General features: G+C 51.5%; 2 protein-coding genes across 4 annotated transcripts in view; both read left to right on the forward strand.

Moving 5' to 3' along the window:
- The first annotated feature begins 4,361 nt into the window (after positions 1 to 4,361).
- LOC127482038 (uncharacterized) lies at positions 4,362 to 5,545 on the forward strand. Its single transcript, XM_051811970.1, has 3 exons — positions 4,362 to 5,016; positions 5,096 to 5,245; positions 5,541 to 5,545. Exons 1-3 carry the CDS (start codon positions 4,362 to 4,364, stop codon positions 5,543 to 5,545), a joined length of 810 nt encoding a protein of 269 aa, XP_051667930.1.
- The window catches only part of DPYSL2 (dihydropyrimidinase like 2), a 57,866-nt gene continuing 47,495 nt past the window's right edge, over positions 5,460 to 15,830 (forward strand). Inside the window, exons 1-2 of one of the 3 annotated variants that reach the window (XM_051811839.1) lie at positions 5,460 to 5,541; positions 5,914 to 6,280. In XM_051811839.1, coding sequence (XP_051667799.1) covers positions 5,930 to 6,280 — 351 coding nt within the window. In that variant the 5' untranslated portion in view covers positions 5,460 to 5,541; positions 5,914 to 5,929. Of the gene's footprint in view, positions 5,542 to 5,830; positions 6,281 to 15,634; positions 15,731 to 15,830 lie in introns of those variants that run through there. The other 2 variants (XM_051811838.1, XM_051811840.1) reach the window with 2 other exon arrangements.

Here is a 15,830-nt window from a genome sequence, read left to right on the forward strand (position 1 = left end):
GTCTGGAAGAACAGATCCTCAGTCCTCAGCTGAAATCCATCTTTTCCAGGGCTTCCAAATGTCACTTAGAGGCCTCAAGGAAATCAGCAGTTCTGCTGGAAGTTTTGTCTTAAACCCTGAATGGTTCAGAGAGATTCCCATTGTTTCTGTCCATGATTATCATCCTGGGAATAGCTGAGAAAAATCTGATTTCAGGGCAGGCTGGTACCTTCCACATGCTGAATTAGCAAGGAGAGATTTTGGTGGCAGCAGGGCCCTCCACTCCCTCTGGAAATCCATGGGAATTGTGTGCCTAATTCCCATTTGTGCCTTTGGAAAATCCCCTCATAATTGCCTAAATATTTGTGCTCCTGGCTGTGGGCACGGGTGGCACAATGTGGCTTTCAAACCATCTGTTTTCATGGACTAAAAGCCACTGGCAGCAAACCTTGATTGGCAGGAATTGCAAACCAGGGCTGGGAGGTTGCTGAGGACAAAACCATAAAGGGAAAGTGAGGCACAGGAGAAAGGGAAATAAAAAAAAAAGGACCACGGAAATAAATGAGCTTTGTACCAGCATCTGAATGGACTTTACTCATTTATCAAAGGACTTTCTTCTGGCCTTTAATGTTTCTGCAATAATGTGTCTCGTCTTTGAGTGCCCCACGCCAAGAAAAGCTGTCAGCCTCTCCAGCAATTATCATATCCCAGAGGGAACTTGGTTAATGATTTCTCTGCAGACAACTTGGTCTTTCAGTTTTCGTGCTCTGCCAGAACCATTCCAACCCAGTGAAGCATTTTAGGATGGGGTTTGATTCTTAATGTCCAAGGAATGTTCTGGAAATGCAGTTTTTCACTGCCACCTCTCGATGCTGAGCCTGCACCTTAGGAAATTCAAATTACAGGGAGCAGCAATAAGGTAAAGCAACACCCAGAGAGAGGGAAGGTGGCTTTCCCAGCTTGTGGTTCTGAAATTCAGATGTGTACATGCAACAGGTTGGTGTTTTTGATGTTGGGGACAGCACAGGGGACAGCACAGGCTGTGCCCTGAGCATCCCTGAAATTCGGTTCTTGGTTTGTATTCAAGCTTTGTTCAGCTGCTCTTGGAAAATCATGGAGTGGTTTGGGTTGGAAGGGACCTTAAAGCTCATCCCATTTCATCCCCTGCCATGGGCAGGGACACCTTCCACTGGACCAGGTTGCTCCAACCTGGCCTTGGACACTTCCAGGGATCCAGGGGCAGCCACAGCTTCTCTGGGAATTCCAGCCCAGCCCCTCCCCACCCTCACAGGGAAGAATTCCTTCCCAATATCCCATTTATCCCTGCCCTGTGGCAGTGGGAAGAGACTCCCCCTTGTCCTGGCACTGGGTGCTCTTGTAAGAAGTGAGTTGGGATGTCTTGGCTGGATGGAGGAGCTCAGAAACCCCCTGAGCCACGGATGTGACACAGGGTAGGGATAAATCCTGTGCTCCTGAGTTTTTCCAGGCAGGCCACAGATGCCAGGGCACTTCAGCACAGAGAGAACATCACTGTGTGAGTAAAGAGACCCAATTTTCCCCTTGTTTGACAGGGAGCCAGCCCATCCATGTTTCCCCCTTTATATTAACATAAAATTCCTTCTGCAAAGGGATCCTTGTGAAATCCTCATGCTCTTCACACCATCCTTTTCTCCTTGCCTTAGCTGAGGCAAATCCCCAGGCAGGGATTGTCTTTTCTCAGGGTGCTCTGAGTGCTGAAGGCAGCGAGTGCTTGTGGCACTCAGCACTTTTGTGCAGCAGCATGAAAGAGGCTTTAAATTAGGGCAGTTCTGCCACTCTCCTGTGCAGTTCCAGCTCTCCACTCATCACTTCACCTTTTTGTGGTGCTGTTACTGCTGGAAGTCACTTGCCAAGAGTGTGAGGATGTGAAGAAAACCTCATGATGTGACTCCACTCGGTTTCTCCCTTTTGTCCATTTTATTCTGCCTTGTGTGGGTTTTATCAGTGATAAAATTACATCATTTCCACATATTGCTAAACAGTTTACCTGCAGATAAGTGTCCAGGTTATTCTGCTCTGCATGTCCCTACAACTGATACTTCAAGAACTAATTAATGCTCATTACAGGATCAGAGTGAAGAGCTGCTGCATGGAGACCAAATGTGTGACTCCAACTGCCCTGGTTCGTTTCTCAGGTGGTATTTGGGTAACTCCAGTGTTTCTCCACCTTTGTAGGACCACGAATGAGCTGTTTTCTGAGGAATTTTCATATTGATCCTGGGTTTATGAATTTCAGAGGAGGGTCACTGTCATTTTCAGTGTGGTTCTCAGTGAAAATAGGCACCCTGTGGGATTGTTAAACACACAGGTTATCAGATCCCAGTGATTTTTCAGCAAAATGTGGTTATTTCCATGCTTAGAGCTTGGGCAAAAAAATTGCTGGTTTACTATGTCACCATCCAGGAATTGTGCTATGTAGCTGTAAACTCAAACTGAAATATAACTTACATGCCCCTATAATCTTTTTATGATAACAAAATTGATGGGAATCTGATCTGTCTGATTGGGAATTCTGGGATTTAAAACAAGACCTGTGTGCCAGACGTTATAGAGGCTCAATGGGACTCACAGAGACAATAAGTTTCTGTGTCTAGTCCCAAAATCAAAGTGATTTGGGGGGGTCTGAGTTCTCAGTGCACTGGCTGGTGCAGCTTTATTCAGGATAACACACTTTCTGGAGGAAGAAATTCCTCAGGAATAGAGCTCTGGAGTCCTGTAGGCACATGGAAATGTTTCAGTTCCAGTGCAACAGAAATAGTGCAGTTTGCTGTGGCTGGGCATTGCTCAAGATCTGACACTTGAGTTTCACAGATGGAAATAAAACCTTTTTAAAATTCCCTCCTTTTCTTTCAGGGTCCACGAGAGGAGCACAAAGGCAGAGGGAGGACTATGCAGACACCCTGTGAAGCACCCAAAAAGGAGAATACAAAGGAGGATGTCTTTTAGAGGTTCAGTGACTCTTTTGGGGTGCTTGAGTTTCCTTATGGGTGACAAATCACCTTTGCTTTGATACCTGAGGCCAGTCAGAGACTCAGCAGATGTCTTTGAGATGTCTTTGACAGAATTCCCGCGAGCAGGACTGGAAATACAAACCCCAAATAACTGCAGGCACTGCTGAGTGTGTCCTCAAGTGCCTGTGGAAAGGGGAAACACTCGGACATGGATGTTCAGGGTCTGCTTGTTGCCCATGTCTTGAGGGGTTGTTGTAAAAGAGTCAGATCTGTCTGGCAGGAAACTTGAGCTTTTGGGAGTGACCTTTCCCAGCTCTGAATGTTTGGAGGTTTAGCTCTGCCTGCAGGATTTATTCTTGCCTGGGTCCCCTCCCAGCCTCCGTCTCGCTGGCAGATCATTCCCTGCCATCCCTCCCCAGCTCCCGTGGCCATCTGAGCATCCCCAGGGCTGTGCCAGGAGATGAATGAGCTGCCTTTCAGCCCAGCCCTGGAAGCCACTGCCTGCATTTCAGCAAAGTGCAGGACGTGTCAGCACAATCACTTCCAGGCTTTGCTCCGGCTGGAGCCTCTCTCAGCACTGGCTGCAGCTCCTGGGCAGCGATGCCGTGGCAATTAATATTTATAAACCCTCGATAATACAGCACTTGTGTGTACCTGGGAGACCATCTGTTGGCCTCCAATCCCCGACCAAGCACCTGAGATCAGTGTGGCCGGTCCCAGAAGGGGAAGGAGGTGGGGCTGTGCCCCTGGAGAGCCTCGGATTCCTCCCTCCTTCATTAGTTACCAGAGCACATCACCCTCATCCTCCAGGGCCAAGCTGCAGGCTTATTCCTTTCCTTTTAGTCTGGAGTCTTTTATCACTGTGCTGTGCATTTATTACAGGCCTTCACTTAGTTGTGACCTTGGCTTTGGTGGTTTTCCACGTTTTGGTACAAAGGCCTTGTCTTGGGTGTGGTTTGCAGGGAGAGAAGGCTCCGAGATTATTATTTTTGAAATGTATTTTTATTTAGTGCTTTTAGTGTTTTGGGGATTTTTTTTTTGTTTTTTTTTTTTGTTTTGTTTTGTTTTGAATCTTGCAAAGGTGCTTAGTGGCCGTTTGGACACAGATGCTTCTCAATTAACAATTAATGTATGCATGTGCAAAGATGCAGATCAATGAATAATGCATAGCAATAACCAGCCTGGCCGTGGGGTTTGGGCTGCAGGAATATTACATATGGATTAGCCCAAAGGCCCCCAGATCACACGTGAATAACGTGTATCAGGTGGAGGCAGCCCCGCTAAACCCGCTGTGTGCTGCACCTCTTACCTTTGTGATGAAAATGCCTCTGCTCCCCCATCCCGAGGGTCCCCCGGGGTCCGGGGGGCTCTGCCCAAAGCAGCCCCTCGGGAATGACCACAGCCCTCCCCCCGCCTGGAGCGGCTCGTTTAGGGACAAACCCCAGGGACGAGGTAAAAGAGGAGCCCAGACAGGCGGAGCTGGGGTGGGGTTGGAGCCCGGCAGGGAAGGGGCTGCGGTGGGCGGCGAGTGCCCGGCGGGCTCCGACCCCCCCGGGCCGGGCGCGGGTGGTGCTGAAGGGACAGCGCCGGTGGCCGGGCCGGCCGGGGGGCCCCATCTCCCACTTACCCCCGTCTATCTCTGCCTCCCATCTCCCTCTGCCCCATCTCCCCTCGGTCCTCCATCTCTCCTCTGCCTCCATTCCCCCTTTACCCCCATCTCTGACCCGTTTCCCCTCTCCCCGCATCTCCTCTCTTCCCCATCTCCTCTCTGCCTCCCCATCTCTCCTTGCTCCCCATCTCTCCTTGCTCCCCATCTCCCCGTGGTTCTCCCTCTCCCCTCGCCCCCCATCTCCCCTCGCCCAGTGCAGGGTCACTGTCGCTGTCGCTGTCGCTGTCACCACGGGCAGGGGCTGCTCTGTCTCCTCCTCTGCGAACCTGCCCTCCGCCTCTGGCTGCCTCCCCTGCTCCCCCGCGGGGCCAGGCGGGGGGCTCCTGGCACTGCAGAGCCTTAATTGCCTGGCAAGGTCACTAATTTCGGCTCCCGGAGGTAAGCCCCGCTCGCCGGCTCGTTTCCCCGGTTCCCACACCCCTCTCCCATCTGTCTCTCTTTCTCATCCCCTCTCCAGCGCCATCCATCAGCCCTTTGCCCCCCGTGGGGAGGGTCCGCGCCGGCGATGCCCCAAAGGCCGGGGAGCTGAGTCAGCATCGCCGCAGCCCCGCTGATCCAGGCGCGATCCCAGCTGCTCCCGCCCTCCGGCTCCGCCGCGCCGGGAAAAGTGAGGAACAATGGGATTCCCGGAGCACTGCCCGGCCCCACCATTGCGGGGCTGGGGGAGGCAGGGCAGGGGGCGGTGGGAGGGAGGAGGGAGGAGGGCAGAGCCCCTCTGTGCCCTGCCCGAGGGGTGCCCGCTGCCCATCCCCTCCCTGGACCACGAGCCGCACGCCGGGGAAGGGGAGGGGGAGCGGGTGGGTGGCTGGGCGTGAGGGGGGCTTTGGCTCCAACCTGATCGAGTCCATTTGCCAATTCACCACTCGCATCACTTCCGGAGCAGTCCCCAGTTTCTGCTGCAGAGTGAGCATTTTTTTTTTAATTATTTTTTTAATTTTTTTTTTTTTTTCTCCTCTCTCTCTCCTTTTCCCTCCCTCCCCATCTGGATGCTGGGAACTTGAAACCTCCTCCCTTGATTGCAGCAGGATCTGCCCCATCCTTTTCCCTCAACTTTGCGCTGCATCAAAGAGCCACAGGCTGGCCGGTGGCTGTGATGGGGGCAGGGGACCTGCGGGGCACAGCCCTTTGCAGCTGATGCTGCCGTGTCTTTAGGACCCAGAACCATCGCTTTTCCTTTTTTTTTTATCCACCTCTCCTCTCCCCGCGTGTGTGCTCGTGTGTGTGTGTGTGTGAAGGACCCTCCTGGTTACTGCTGTTGTTATTCCCCCTCGGCAGGGAGACCACCCGAGCCATGGCTGAGAGGAAGCAGAACGGGCGGCAGGGCGAGGAGGAAGAGGTACCAGCCTTCTTCAAAAACCTGGGCTCGGGCAGCCCCAAGCCCCGGCAGAAATTCTGTGGCATGTTCTGCCCGGTGGAAGGCTCCCTGGAGAACAAGACCATCGACTTCGACTCGCTCTCGGTGGGCCGGGGATCCAACAAAGTCGTGGCAAAGCAGAAGGATGTCGCCCACCTGGGTCCGGATGCTCCGTCCGTGTATTCCAGGCAGAGCGGGAAGGGAGGGGAACCATCTGTTGATTTCGGGAGAAAGGTGGAGATCAGGAGTGCCACGGGGAAGGAGGCGCTGCAGAACCTGAATGACAAGGTGGGTGCACGTATTTATATCCGTGTGTGTGTGTGTGTGAGGTGAACTCGAGCACACCACAGGCTGCAGAGGGGATGGATCCTTTCACATCCAGCTTTTTACGTCCCCTGCATCCATGTGGCAGCCTGTGGGAAGCAGTATCTCTCCCGGAGCCTTCTCTCCAGACCTCTCTGCAGGTCTGCGTGTGTGCACAGGGAGGGGGCAGAAGAAAAAAGGAGCCCCCCCGTTGCCCCCACAAACACCCTTCCCTTCCCCTCCCCGCCCTCCTGGTTGAGGAGAAACCCCGACTTTTCTGCTCCTTGGGCAGATTCCCCCGGCACAAGGGCAGGGAAATGCCCCACCCAGGCGGCGAATGCAGCTCACAAATGCGATTGTTAAGCAAAGGAGCATCAATGAGCCTCCACCTACAGGGATCAAATCCCTGCAGGATTCTTCCAGGGGAAACACCTGCCCCTCCTCCCAGGCACCGGAGTGACCCCTGGGACCTGTATTTCGATGCCAGTTTTAAGCAGGGCCTCTGGCTACGGTGGGAATTTTTGACTCGGGAAGATCTGGGACTTTGACAGGAACGTGGCATTCTCCTAAAAACCCACTGAACTCCTCCCAGGTTTTTAAGACTCCTGAGGATGTTTTCTCACCCTCTGTATGTGCCAGGGTGTCATAAAGCCCATCCCCTTCCTGAGGCAAAACCCACTGAACCCAGAGGTCTGGCTGACCGTGCCCACTTGGTTTTCACCAATAAATAGATTTAAATGAGCTTCATTCAGAGCTGAGCCATGGAATACTCCGGGCACTCCTCTGACAATGCTGGCTCCTCTGCAGAGGCTGGAAGAGCAGGAATGAATGAAGCAAAACCCACCAGCAGACTGATGAACTCCTGGCTCTGGGCAGGAGTTTCTCCCAGTGGGTTTAGAGCAGTGCTGTCTTCTGGAAACTGTTTCTAGGATGTGCCTCCTGATTTTTAATGGGTTGCACGTGCAGGGCAGAAAATCTGCCTGGAATTCAGAATATGGGCTTGTTCATCATTTTCCCCTGCTTTCAGAAAAGTATTCCTGGAGGTCACATTATAAAAATAGAAATCAGAGACTCATCCTGCCTAAATCACCCCCAAGGCTCCATCCACCCTATTTCCACCCTTGAGCTGCTCTCCTGAGCTCACAAAGGCAGGCCCAGCTTTGCACAAGTCCTGCACACCAGCCTTAATTAGGAGGGGGACGTGCCCCACACTGCTCCCAACCTGATTTTCCAAACCCAGACAAAAGTTTACCACCCCACATGCCTGAGGTTCGCTTTGACCATGTTGGAGTGCCTACTAATGGAGTAGTTTTCCGTGATTAATTAGTCTCGTTGGACTAATCAAGGTGCATCTCAAGAATAAAGGGCCTTTTCTTCTTGAGGAGTCAAAGGTTCTGCAATTCAGGACACTTTAAGAACTAATTTTGGACAATCTGATGTCCTGTGGGACAGAAGTACAAACAGGTGATATATCAATTCTGAAAGGATCAATTATTTTCTGATCAAATGGTACCAGCATAATAAAAACTTTAATTACAGTACTGTGAAAAACCAGAATCCACACAGAATATTAGTAACAATTTTTAAAAATTGTGTTATTTGGTTCTATTTTTAAAGATTGGTGTATGAATGTTAATCGAGGGTATGAAACAGTGGGATGGTGCAAAACACTTGAGTTGTTTCTCATCAGCTTAACAAAACACTGATGCCATGGATGGTGTTGTGAGGGGTTGTGTGTATTTGGGTAAGTGCAGTCTGCTGTGATGAATGACATGCTATGGATTGGCTCTTTATTGCAGGAATGTTTTAGCTTTGTTTTTCCAGCTGACTGCACCCAAAGCTTGAATCAATGGTTAAATCCTCAGCAGGTAAAATTGGCTTTGTGGCTTTAAACCAGAGTCATCCTCTCTGTCACTTATAGAGAGATCTTGTCTTAATCTCCACTGGAATAATTAACAAAGCAAGGATGGACAAGCTATTTGTTATTTTTCTTTCTGAGGTCTTAACTGTCAAGAGGATAAAAAAGGGAATGCAATTATTCCACATTAAATAGCAATATATTGTCCTGCAGGCCAAGATAAGGGTAATCAAATCTCTTTGTGCCTGTCCTGACCAGGCCATTCTGTAGGCATCTATCATGTGCTGCCTCTGGGTCATTGCTGCCTCATAATTCAGGGTTAAGACCATCTCTGGAGGCACCAGGAAGGCTCAGTCTCAGTTGAAGCAGCGTTTGCAGCTCAGCCTCTGGAGACAGCGTGACCTGTTCAACAGGTCTGAGCTCAGAGCTGAGCCAAGCTCTGCTGCTTCCAGCTGCTTCCAGGGAACTTGGAGAGTTCCCTGTGCTCCTGTTTCCCATGTGAACTTTGTCATCCTCCCTGTTCCCACTGCTGCTGGCTGGTTCTGGAGCTGCTGGGTCGGTGTCTGAGCCCAGCTTGGTGCTCTGAGGCCTGAGCTCAGCACTGGGGCAGGTCAGGGATGTCACAGTCAAAGCTGGGATTTCTTCAACAAGGCAGCAAACCCTTGGCCTGGCTCTCAGGAACTGCTGTGCACCCTCCTGTGCTGGGATCTGGTGGGTTTTGTGACAGCACCAGGGCAGGGACCTGTGGAAATCAGTCATGGAGTCATCCAGGTTGGGAAAGACCTCCAAGGTCACAGAGCCCAACCTGTGCCCCATCCCCACCTTGTCCTCCAGCCCAGAGCACTTCCTTGGGCATCTCCAGGGGTGGGGACCCCAAACCTCCCTGGGCAGCCCCTTCCAATGATTAACAACCCTTTCCATGATGGAATTTCCCCAATATCCAACTTGACCCTCCCCTGGCACAGCTGGAGGCCGTTCCCTCTCCTCCTGTCCCTTGTTCCCTGGCAGCTCCCCCCTCCTGTCAGGGGGTTGCAGAGCCAGAAGGTCCCCCCTGAGCCTCCTTTTCTGCAGGCTGAGCCCCCCCAGCTCCCTCAGCTGCTCCTGCTGCTCCAGCCCCTTCCCAGCTCCATCACCTGCCCCTCTCAGGACTGACTCTCCAGACCCCTCCCCAGCTCCACTGCCCAAACACTGCTTTGCAGTCAGTGCAGAACCTGGAAGATACCTGGTCCCAGAGCAGGGAGCTGCTGGAATGGCATCCCAGGGCAGTTTTCCTCTGTTCCTTAGATGATCAGTCTGGAGAGAGGTGCATTCCTCCACGGTTTGGTAAACCTTGGCCATCGCTCTCTTGACCTGGGTCATTCCTCTGAGTGTATTCCCCAGATTTCCCACATGTGTGGGAATTCTTATTCCTTCTGCCTGGCTCACCTGTTGACACTTTTGGGACAGAGACAGTTTTCTAGGGAATGTCTACAGAGAAAAACAAGGGGGATCACAAGCCTGGGGCTTTAATCTGGTTTGCATGGAGAGCCTGAGTAGGTGCTGAGACACTTCAACACAAGGACAAGCCCTGGCATCCCAAATTTCCTCTTCCTTTGCCACCTTGTCATTACTCCAGTGATTCAGGTGGCTCCCCTGAGCACCTTTACATCCCTTTTTTTTTGCATCCTTTAGCAGCAGCTCATGGGCCTTTGGGAAGAGGAGAGAACTGTGTGTAAACTGCTGGTCTAAACCAACAAAGCCTATTGTAAATAAGTAACAATAATGAACAAACAGAGAGCAGGAAAATATTTTTGTTTCAGAATTGACAGGAGAGGACTCGTTTGCAAAACACTGTCATGAAGCTTGTGACATGACTGGACTTTTTCCTAAAACCTCAAAGCTCTCAGGATCATAGTTGTTCGTTCCTGGAGAGAAATAATGAATAACAGGATGTTGTTGAGAGCTCAAATAATCACAGACTCTGGAACATTAATGGAACTGTTGTGTAAAACAAAGGAGCTGTTCCAGACAGCTGGAAATGCAGTTCTGAGTTCAATTTGCTACAATGCCTGCAGTTTTTCTAGCCTTGTTTCCACAATCACTGCTTGCAAAATAATCCTACAGGAGCATGACTTGCATGTTCTTCCATTGGGTCCTGATGGTTTGTCTGACTGGGGCAAAACCCCAAACAGTGATGGGCACAAATGCCAAAGTCCTCTTAAACTTCCTATATCCCTCTCAGAGCCACCAGTCTGCTGTTCCACACACCCAGTGGGGGTCTTGTGGGGTGGTTTTATGTCCAGAATTTCCCAGCACCACCTTTTCATGCAGGAATGAGCAAAGGGCTTTGGTGCAGGGCCTGTGGATTATTTGGGCTAAAGACTGGAGGGGACAAATTGAACCCCTGGGGCCAGAACTCCCTGCTCAGCTTGGAGCTGGTGCAGGTTTTACCTCACAGTTCCTTGGTGTGTCACCCTTCTGGCACTGCCTTTGATGTGAACATCTGTTTTTAGCAGGTGCTGAGCAGTCATTTAACTCTGTTTTTTACCTCCCCATGTCCCTTGTCTGTCCTGTGGCACATATAAATCTGAGTGACTCTGCTGGGATGTTGTTATAAAGCTGGGAAATAACATTGGTAGCAAAGCTCATGTGAAGGTTGTGTGTGTGTGTGTGTTCTGCATCTTTTGGTCTAAAAAGTGGCAGAATCTGGAAGCAGCACTGCAGGAAACCTCCCAAAAAACCAAACCCCTTTGCACTTCTGGGTGAATGGGAATGTCCTGTTCTGTGGTCACCTCCCAGAGGGCAGGAATGAGTCTCAGGGTGGAGAAGAGAGGACAGAATTTCAATTTATCACTGGGTAATGATTGTCCTGTACCTCAGAGGTGGGCAAAGCTGGCTGGAACAACGGGGACAGCAGTTGCTGAGAGCCTGATGCTTTGCCCTGCAGGTTTTTAGGGAAGGAGAAGGGATTATGATCACAGAATCCCGGAACAGTCAGGGTTGGAAGGGACCTCTGGAGATCATCTAGTCCAACCTCCAAATAATGGCAGGAAACAGTGCAAATCCCTGAAAACAGGCATTTCTTAGCCCCTACCCATGGTTCCCATGGCCTGGGGATGCCAGAGGGGGGAAAGGGCAGGGCAGTGACAGGGATGCCCAAATGTCCCATGCCCTTGTTCCAGAAATTCTGCATTTAGAGTGCAGGGCACAGCAGGATGTGGCTGTGAGTGGTTTGGAGAGGACAGCACATTTTTGCTGTGAATTGTACAACCCCTGACAGAGCAATCCCTGTCTAGAAGCCTGAAGAGGGCTGGCTCATTCCTGATTATGTGACATGAGGGTAAATTCCCTGGGGAGCAGCAGCTCGGGCTCGTTTAAGGCCAATTCCATTGGATGCACCTGAAAGGCTCAGGACATTTCCCCCAACAAACACACCACGACAGTAACAGCCTCTTTAAAAGGTTATTTCTGAACCTTCTGAAGGCTTCCTGGGACAGCAAGAGAAACAAAATCAATTGGAAGGTTAATTTTAATTTGCAGATCGAATGCACGTTTTTTATCGACCTGTTTGTGTGGCCAGAAAGTGAAATCTCCCCCTTGTAACCTAAAATAGTCTGGATTCAAAACCAATTAAGCTGTTCCTCTGAGAAGTTGTATGATTTTTACCTCCTCCACGTTTCACCTCTGTGGTCATTTCCATTTCATGACACTTATTTTTTTTCATCTGAGAGAATAAACCAAGAGATGCTCATTGGCAGGTGTAATTCCCCCCTGTTATTTAATTTATAGTGACAGTTCTTCCATCATGTTTTGGGAAGGACAGATGTAAGTCCTCCTGCCATGTATCAGCCTGGATTTAATGCTCCCAACGCTTCCTGAGGTGCAGGGGGTTGCTGGATCCATGGGAAATTCCTTTCCAGTCATTGAGGCTGGGCAGAGATTGGAGTGGGGAGAACCAGGGCAGAAAATTAGGGTGAACTCCTGGTGAGTGAACTCCTGAAAGCTCTTTTAGCCCAGTCCTGCTCCCTCTGATCACAGCAGCAAGACCCTCACTGGGGTTTGGAGGGGGGATTCTCCAACAGGGAATGGGATTATTTGTGTCTGACCAGCCTAAAGGGAAATTCAGAGCCAGAATTTCAGACCCTTCCAGGAAATGCTTCAAATCCATCTCTCATCCCTCTTTCCACTGCACTTCAAAATGTGTATTTCCATTTGAAAGGTGGTTTTGTTTTTTAATTCCATGGCAAAATGTCCTTTTGGATAAACCTTTAAGAATCCAGTAGGAGGAAAAGCAATTGGGTGTTGCAGAAATTCTGTGGAGTTTGTTGCCATTACACTAAAATTCCACAGAGGAAGAAACTCTTTTAATAAATTTTTTTTCCCCAGCCATCCAGCAGCTCCACAGTGGGAATAAAAATTCTTTGCCAAGCAAGTGCTTTATTCACAGAATCTGTGAGTTAGGATTCAGAGCTGATGTAAATTGATTTCCACTGATGCCTGTGATGATTTATTTTAGCACAGATTATCACTGCACAGAGATTCTTGTCTTCTTGTGCCATTTTTCCCTCCAGACCTTTCCAGAAGACAAATTTAGACAAATTTTAACAGGAGATAAGGTTTTGCTGCAAAGATCTTCTCCTTCCCTCCTGATCACCTCAGGTGTGTTTATACAGCAGGTAACATCCCCTCCTCACCTTGGTTTAGCAGGGCTAAATAAGTCAGTTTTCCCATTTATATTAATCTTCAAATTAGGTATTTTGACAACCTTTTAGCTCATTGCTAAAAGGAAACAAAATTGGGCCATACTGGTGTGATGGAGCTGGAAGGACACCCCTGGGAGCTCAGTTTTGTCCTAAATCACTTGAACTTTTAAAAAATCTGGTGCTGTGTGGGTGTTGACTGTTGAACAACCGTGTTTTGCAGCTCTTTAATCTCTTCATTTATTTTATTCTGCACTGCTTAGGTTCTTGATGGGGGAAAAAGTGTCACCTGAAGATTGGTTATTGCTTTGTGACCCTAGGCACTGCTGGATTGGAGTTATGGAATAGATGGGTGTGGAATAGATGAGTTTGGAATACTCAGCCTCCAAGTTCTGCTGGATTTAGCATCTTTAATCTGCTGCCCAAGGGCCTCAGTGCCACCTCTCAGCCCCTTGAGGTGGTTCCTCTTACTGAAGGCCCCCTCTGACCTGAGAGCAGAGGCACAAAATCACTCAGATCTGAAGCTGAGGAGCAAAACTTGTGTTAAAGAGCGGAAAAGGAACAGTTGCACTGCCTAAATTTAGAGATCTGAGGCAGATTCTTGCTTCCACGTTCTGAGCAAAAACATGCTGAGGCTTCAAAACTTCTCCCAGCACGGATCAGAGGGGCAGGGAAACTCATTTAGTATTGTCTATTCTAATCATTAAATCAAAATAAAGCCCTACAGGCTGACAAATTAATCGTTTTGCCACTGTCATAATGAGCCACTTTTTCATTTGCTACTAATTGGATATTAACTGATTGGCATATCAGCTCCTTAATGCTGCCTGATGTCCTGCCTATAGCCAGGAAAAGCTCCTTGACCCCTTTCCTTATAAATCCCTGTGGATGGAAGGACATAGAAGGTCCTGATAGGCGTCTGTTTGAACAGATGTTGCCTTTATAATGATTTATTTCTGACATATACTAAAGGTTTCATTTCTTCACGTGTTGGGGGTGTAAAGATCATCACATTTCTTTGACAGGAGAGACTTGTGTGATGTGAAATTCCCTCCTGGCTGAGGGAAGAAGGTAAGTCTTGGGTCATCAACTGTCTGTCATAGCCTCCAAGCAGCAATGGATTTGTGCTATTTGTGGGTTCTCCAAAAGGTGTGTTGTGCCTTTCCCCAGCACAGCTGATGGCAGAGGAACCTGCCTGCTCCCAGATCCCACCTCATCCCTGCCAAGTGCACCGTGAATAACGAGGGAAATATTTATGCCATTTAATGCATTTCTTTCCTTGAAGTACCAGCTTATGGAGTTCAGGGAGTGAGAAATGTAACACTCCAAGTGTGACTGAAACACGGAACACGGAGTTGGCAGCACTGGAATAGTAAGGAAAGGTCGGAGGGACCAGAGAGGACCCCCATGCCTGGGTGTGTAGCTCTGAGCCCACATTTCCCTGGCACTAAAGCTCAGGTTAGTGACCACAGGTGTGTGTGTGGGGGGGTGGATTTTCTGAACAAGGTGTGGGAAAAGGCAGACTGGGAAACCAAAGGGCCGGGAGCAGCTTCAAACCTTGGGTTTCCTCGCCGTTTGCTGCTCGGGAGCGGCTCCAAACCTTCATTTCTCCGCTAAAATTGGCCGATCGGGAGCTCCGGGAGGGGCAGGGTGGGACAAAGAAGATGGAAGGCGGTGCTTTCCACACCGGGCGTCCTCCGCTCCTCCCGGGGGTCTCGCCGCCCCGGCGGGGGCTGGGTTGGGGTTTCCACATCCTCCTGGATGGGGAGGTCGTCTCCTCTCCTCGCGAGGCTCTCACAGCCCTGGTGGGGGATGGATGGGGTGTCCGCATCCCATGGGATGAGGGGGACGCTTCTTCCCCTCCCGGGGATTTCAGAGCCCCGGCGGGGGATGGATTGGGGTGTCCGCATCACCTGGCATCGGGGAGGGGCCCCTCCTCCCATCTCCGAGGGTCTCGCATCCCAATCGGGTGATGGATTGAGGGGTGTCCGCAGCCCCCGGGATGGGAGGGGTCGTTTCCTCTCCTCCCGGGAGTCCCGCAGCCCCGGCGGGCTCGTTTGGGGGTGTCCGCATCCCCCGGGAATGGTGGGGTCACTTCTTCCCCTCCCGGGGGTCTCACAGCCCCGTCGGGGCTGGATGATGGATGGGGGTGCTCGCATCCCCCAGAATTAGAGGGGGGGTCATTTCCACTCCTCCCGGGGGTCTCGCATTCCCGCTGGGGGATGGATCGGGGTGTCCGCAGCCCTCGGGCTGGGAGGGATCGTTTTCTCTCGTCCTGGGGGTCTCGCATCCCCGTCGGGGGATGGATTGGTGTTGTCCGCATCCCGCGGGATGGGCGGGGGTCGTTCCGCCGCGCCCCGCCCTGCCCTCCCCGCCCAGCGCGGCAGCTCCGCCACCCCGGAGCTCCCCCGCGGGGCGGTGGCTCGGTGGCCGCGGGGGGGGCCCGTGTGTCCCGATTTATCCCGATTTATCCCGGTTTATCCCGACGCGTCCCTCTCCCTTTCCCGATCCATCCCCCCCACTCCCCTCCCTCCCCGCGCTCCGCCGGCAGCGCGCGGCCCCTCCCACCCCCTCTCATTTGCATACAGGCGCGTCTTCCGACCTCCCATTGGGCGGCGGGCGCCACTCATTTGCATCCCGGCGGGCGCTCAGCCAATGGCGCGGCGAGGCGGGCGGGGCGTGGCCCGCGCGGGGCGGGGGCCGCATGCGCCGCTGCCGCCCCGGGCTGGGCCGGGCTTGGCTGGGCCGGGCTTGGCCGGGGCTGGGCCGGGCTTGGGTTGGGCTTGGCCGGGGCTGGGTTGGGCTTGGCCGGGGCTGGGCCGGGCTCCGGGCGCAGGGAAGAAAGGGAGACGCGCAGGGCTGGCTGCTTCTCCCGTTCCTGCCATTGCGGAGAGCACGGTTCGCCTTTCCCCCCCTCCCGCCCCGCTCTCCCCTTCCCCGGGATCGCCGCGATTCGGCCTCTTAATTGGGGATTTAATTTTTTTTTATTATTTAATTT

This window comes from Manacus candei, unplaced genomic scaffold (genome assembly GCF_025592945.1).
Source record: "Manacus candei isolate 608988 ecotype Guabito, Panama unplaced genomic scaffold, ASM2559294v1 h1tg000084l, whole genome shotgun sequence".
NCBI lineage: Eukaryota > Metazoa > Chordata > Aves > Passeriformes > Pipridae > Manacus > Manacus candei.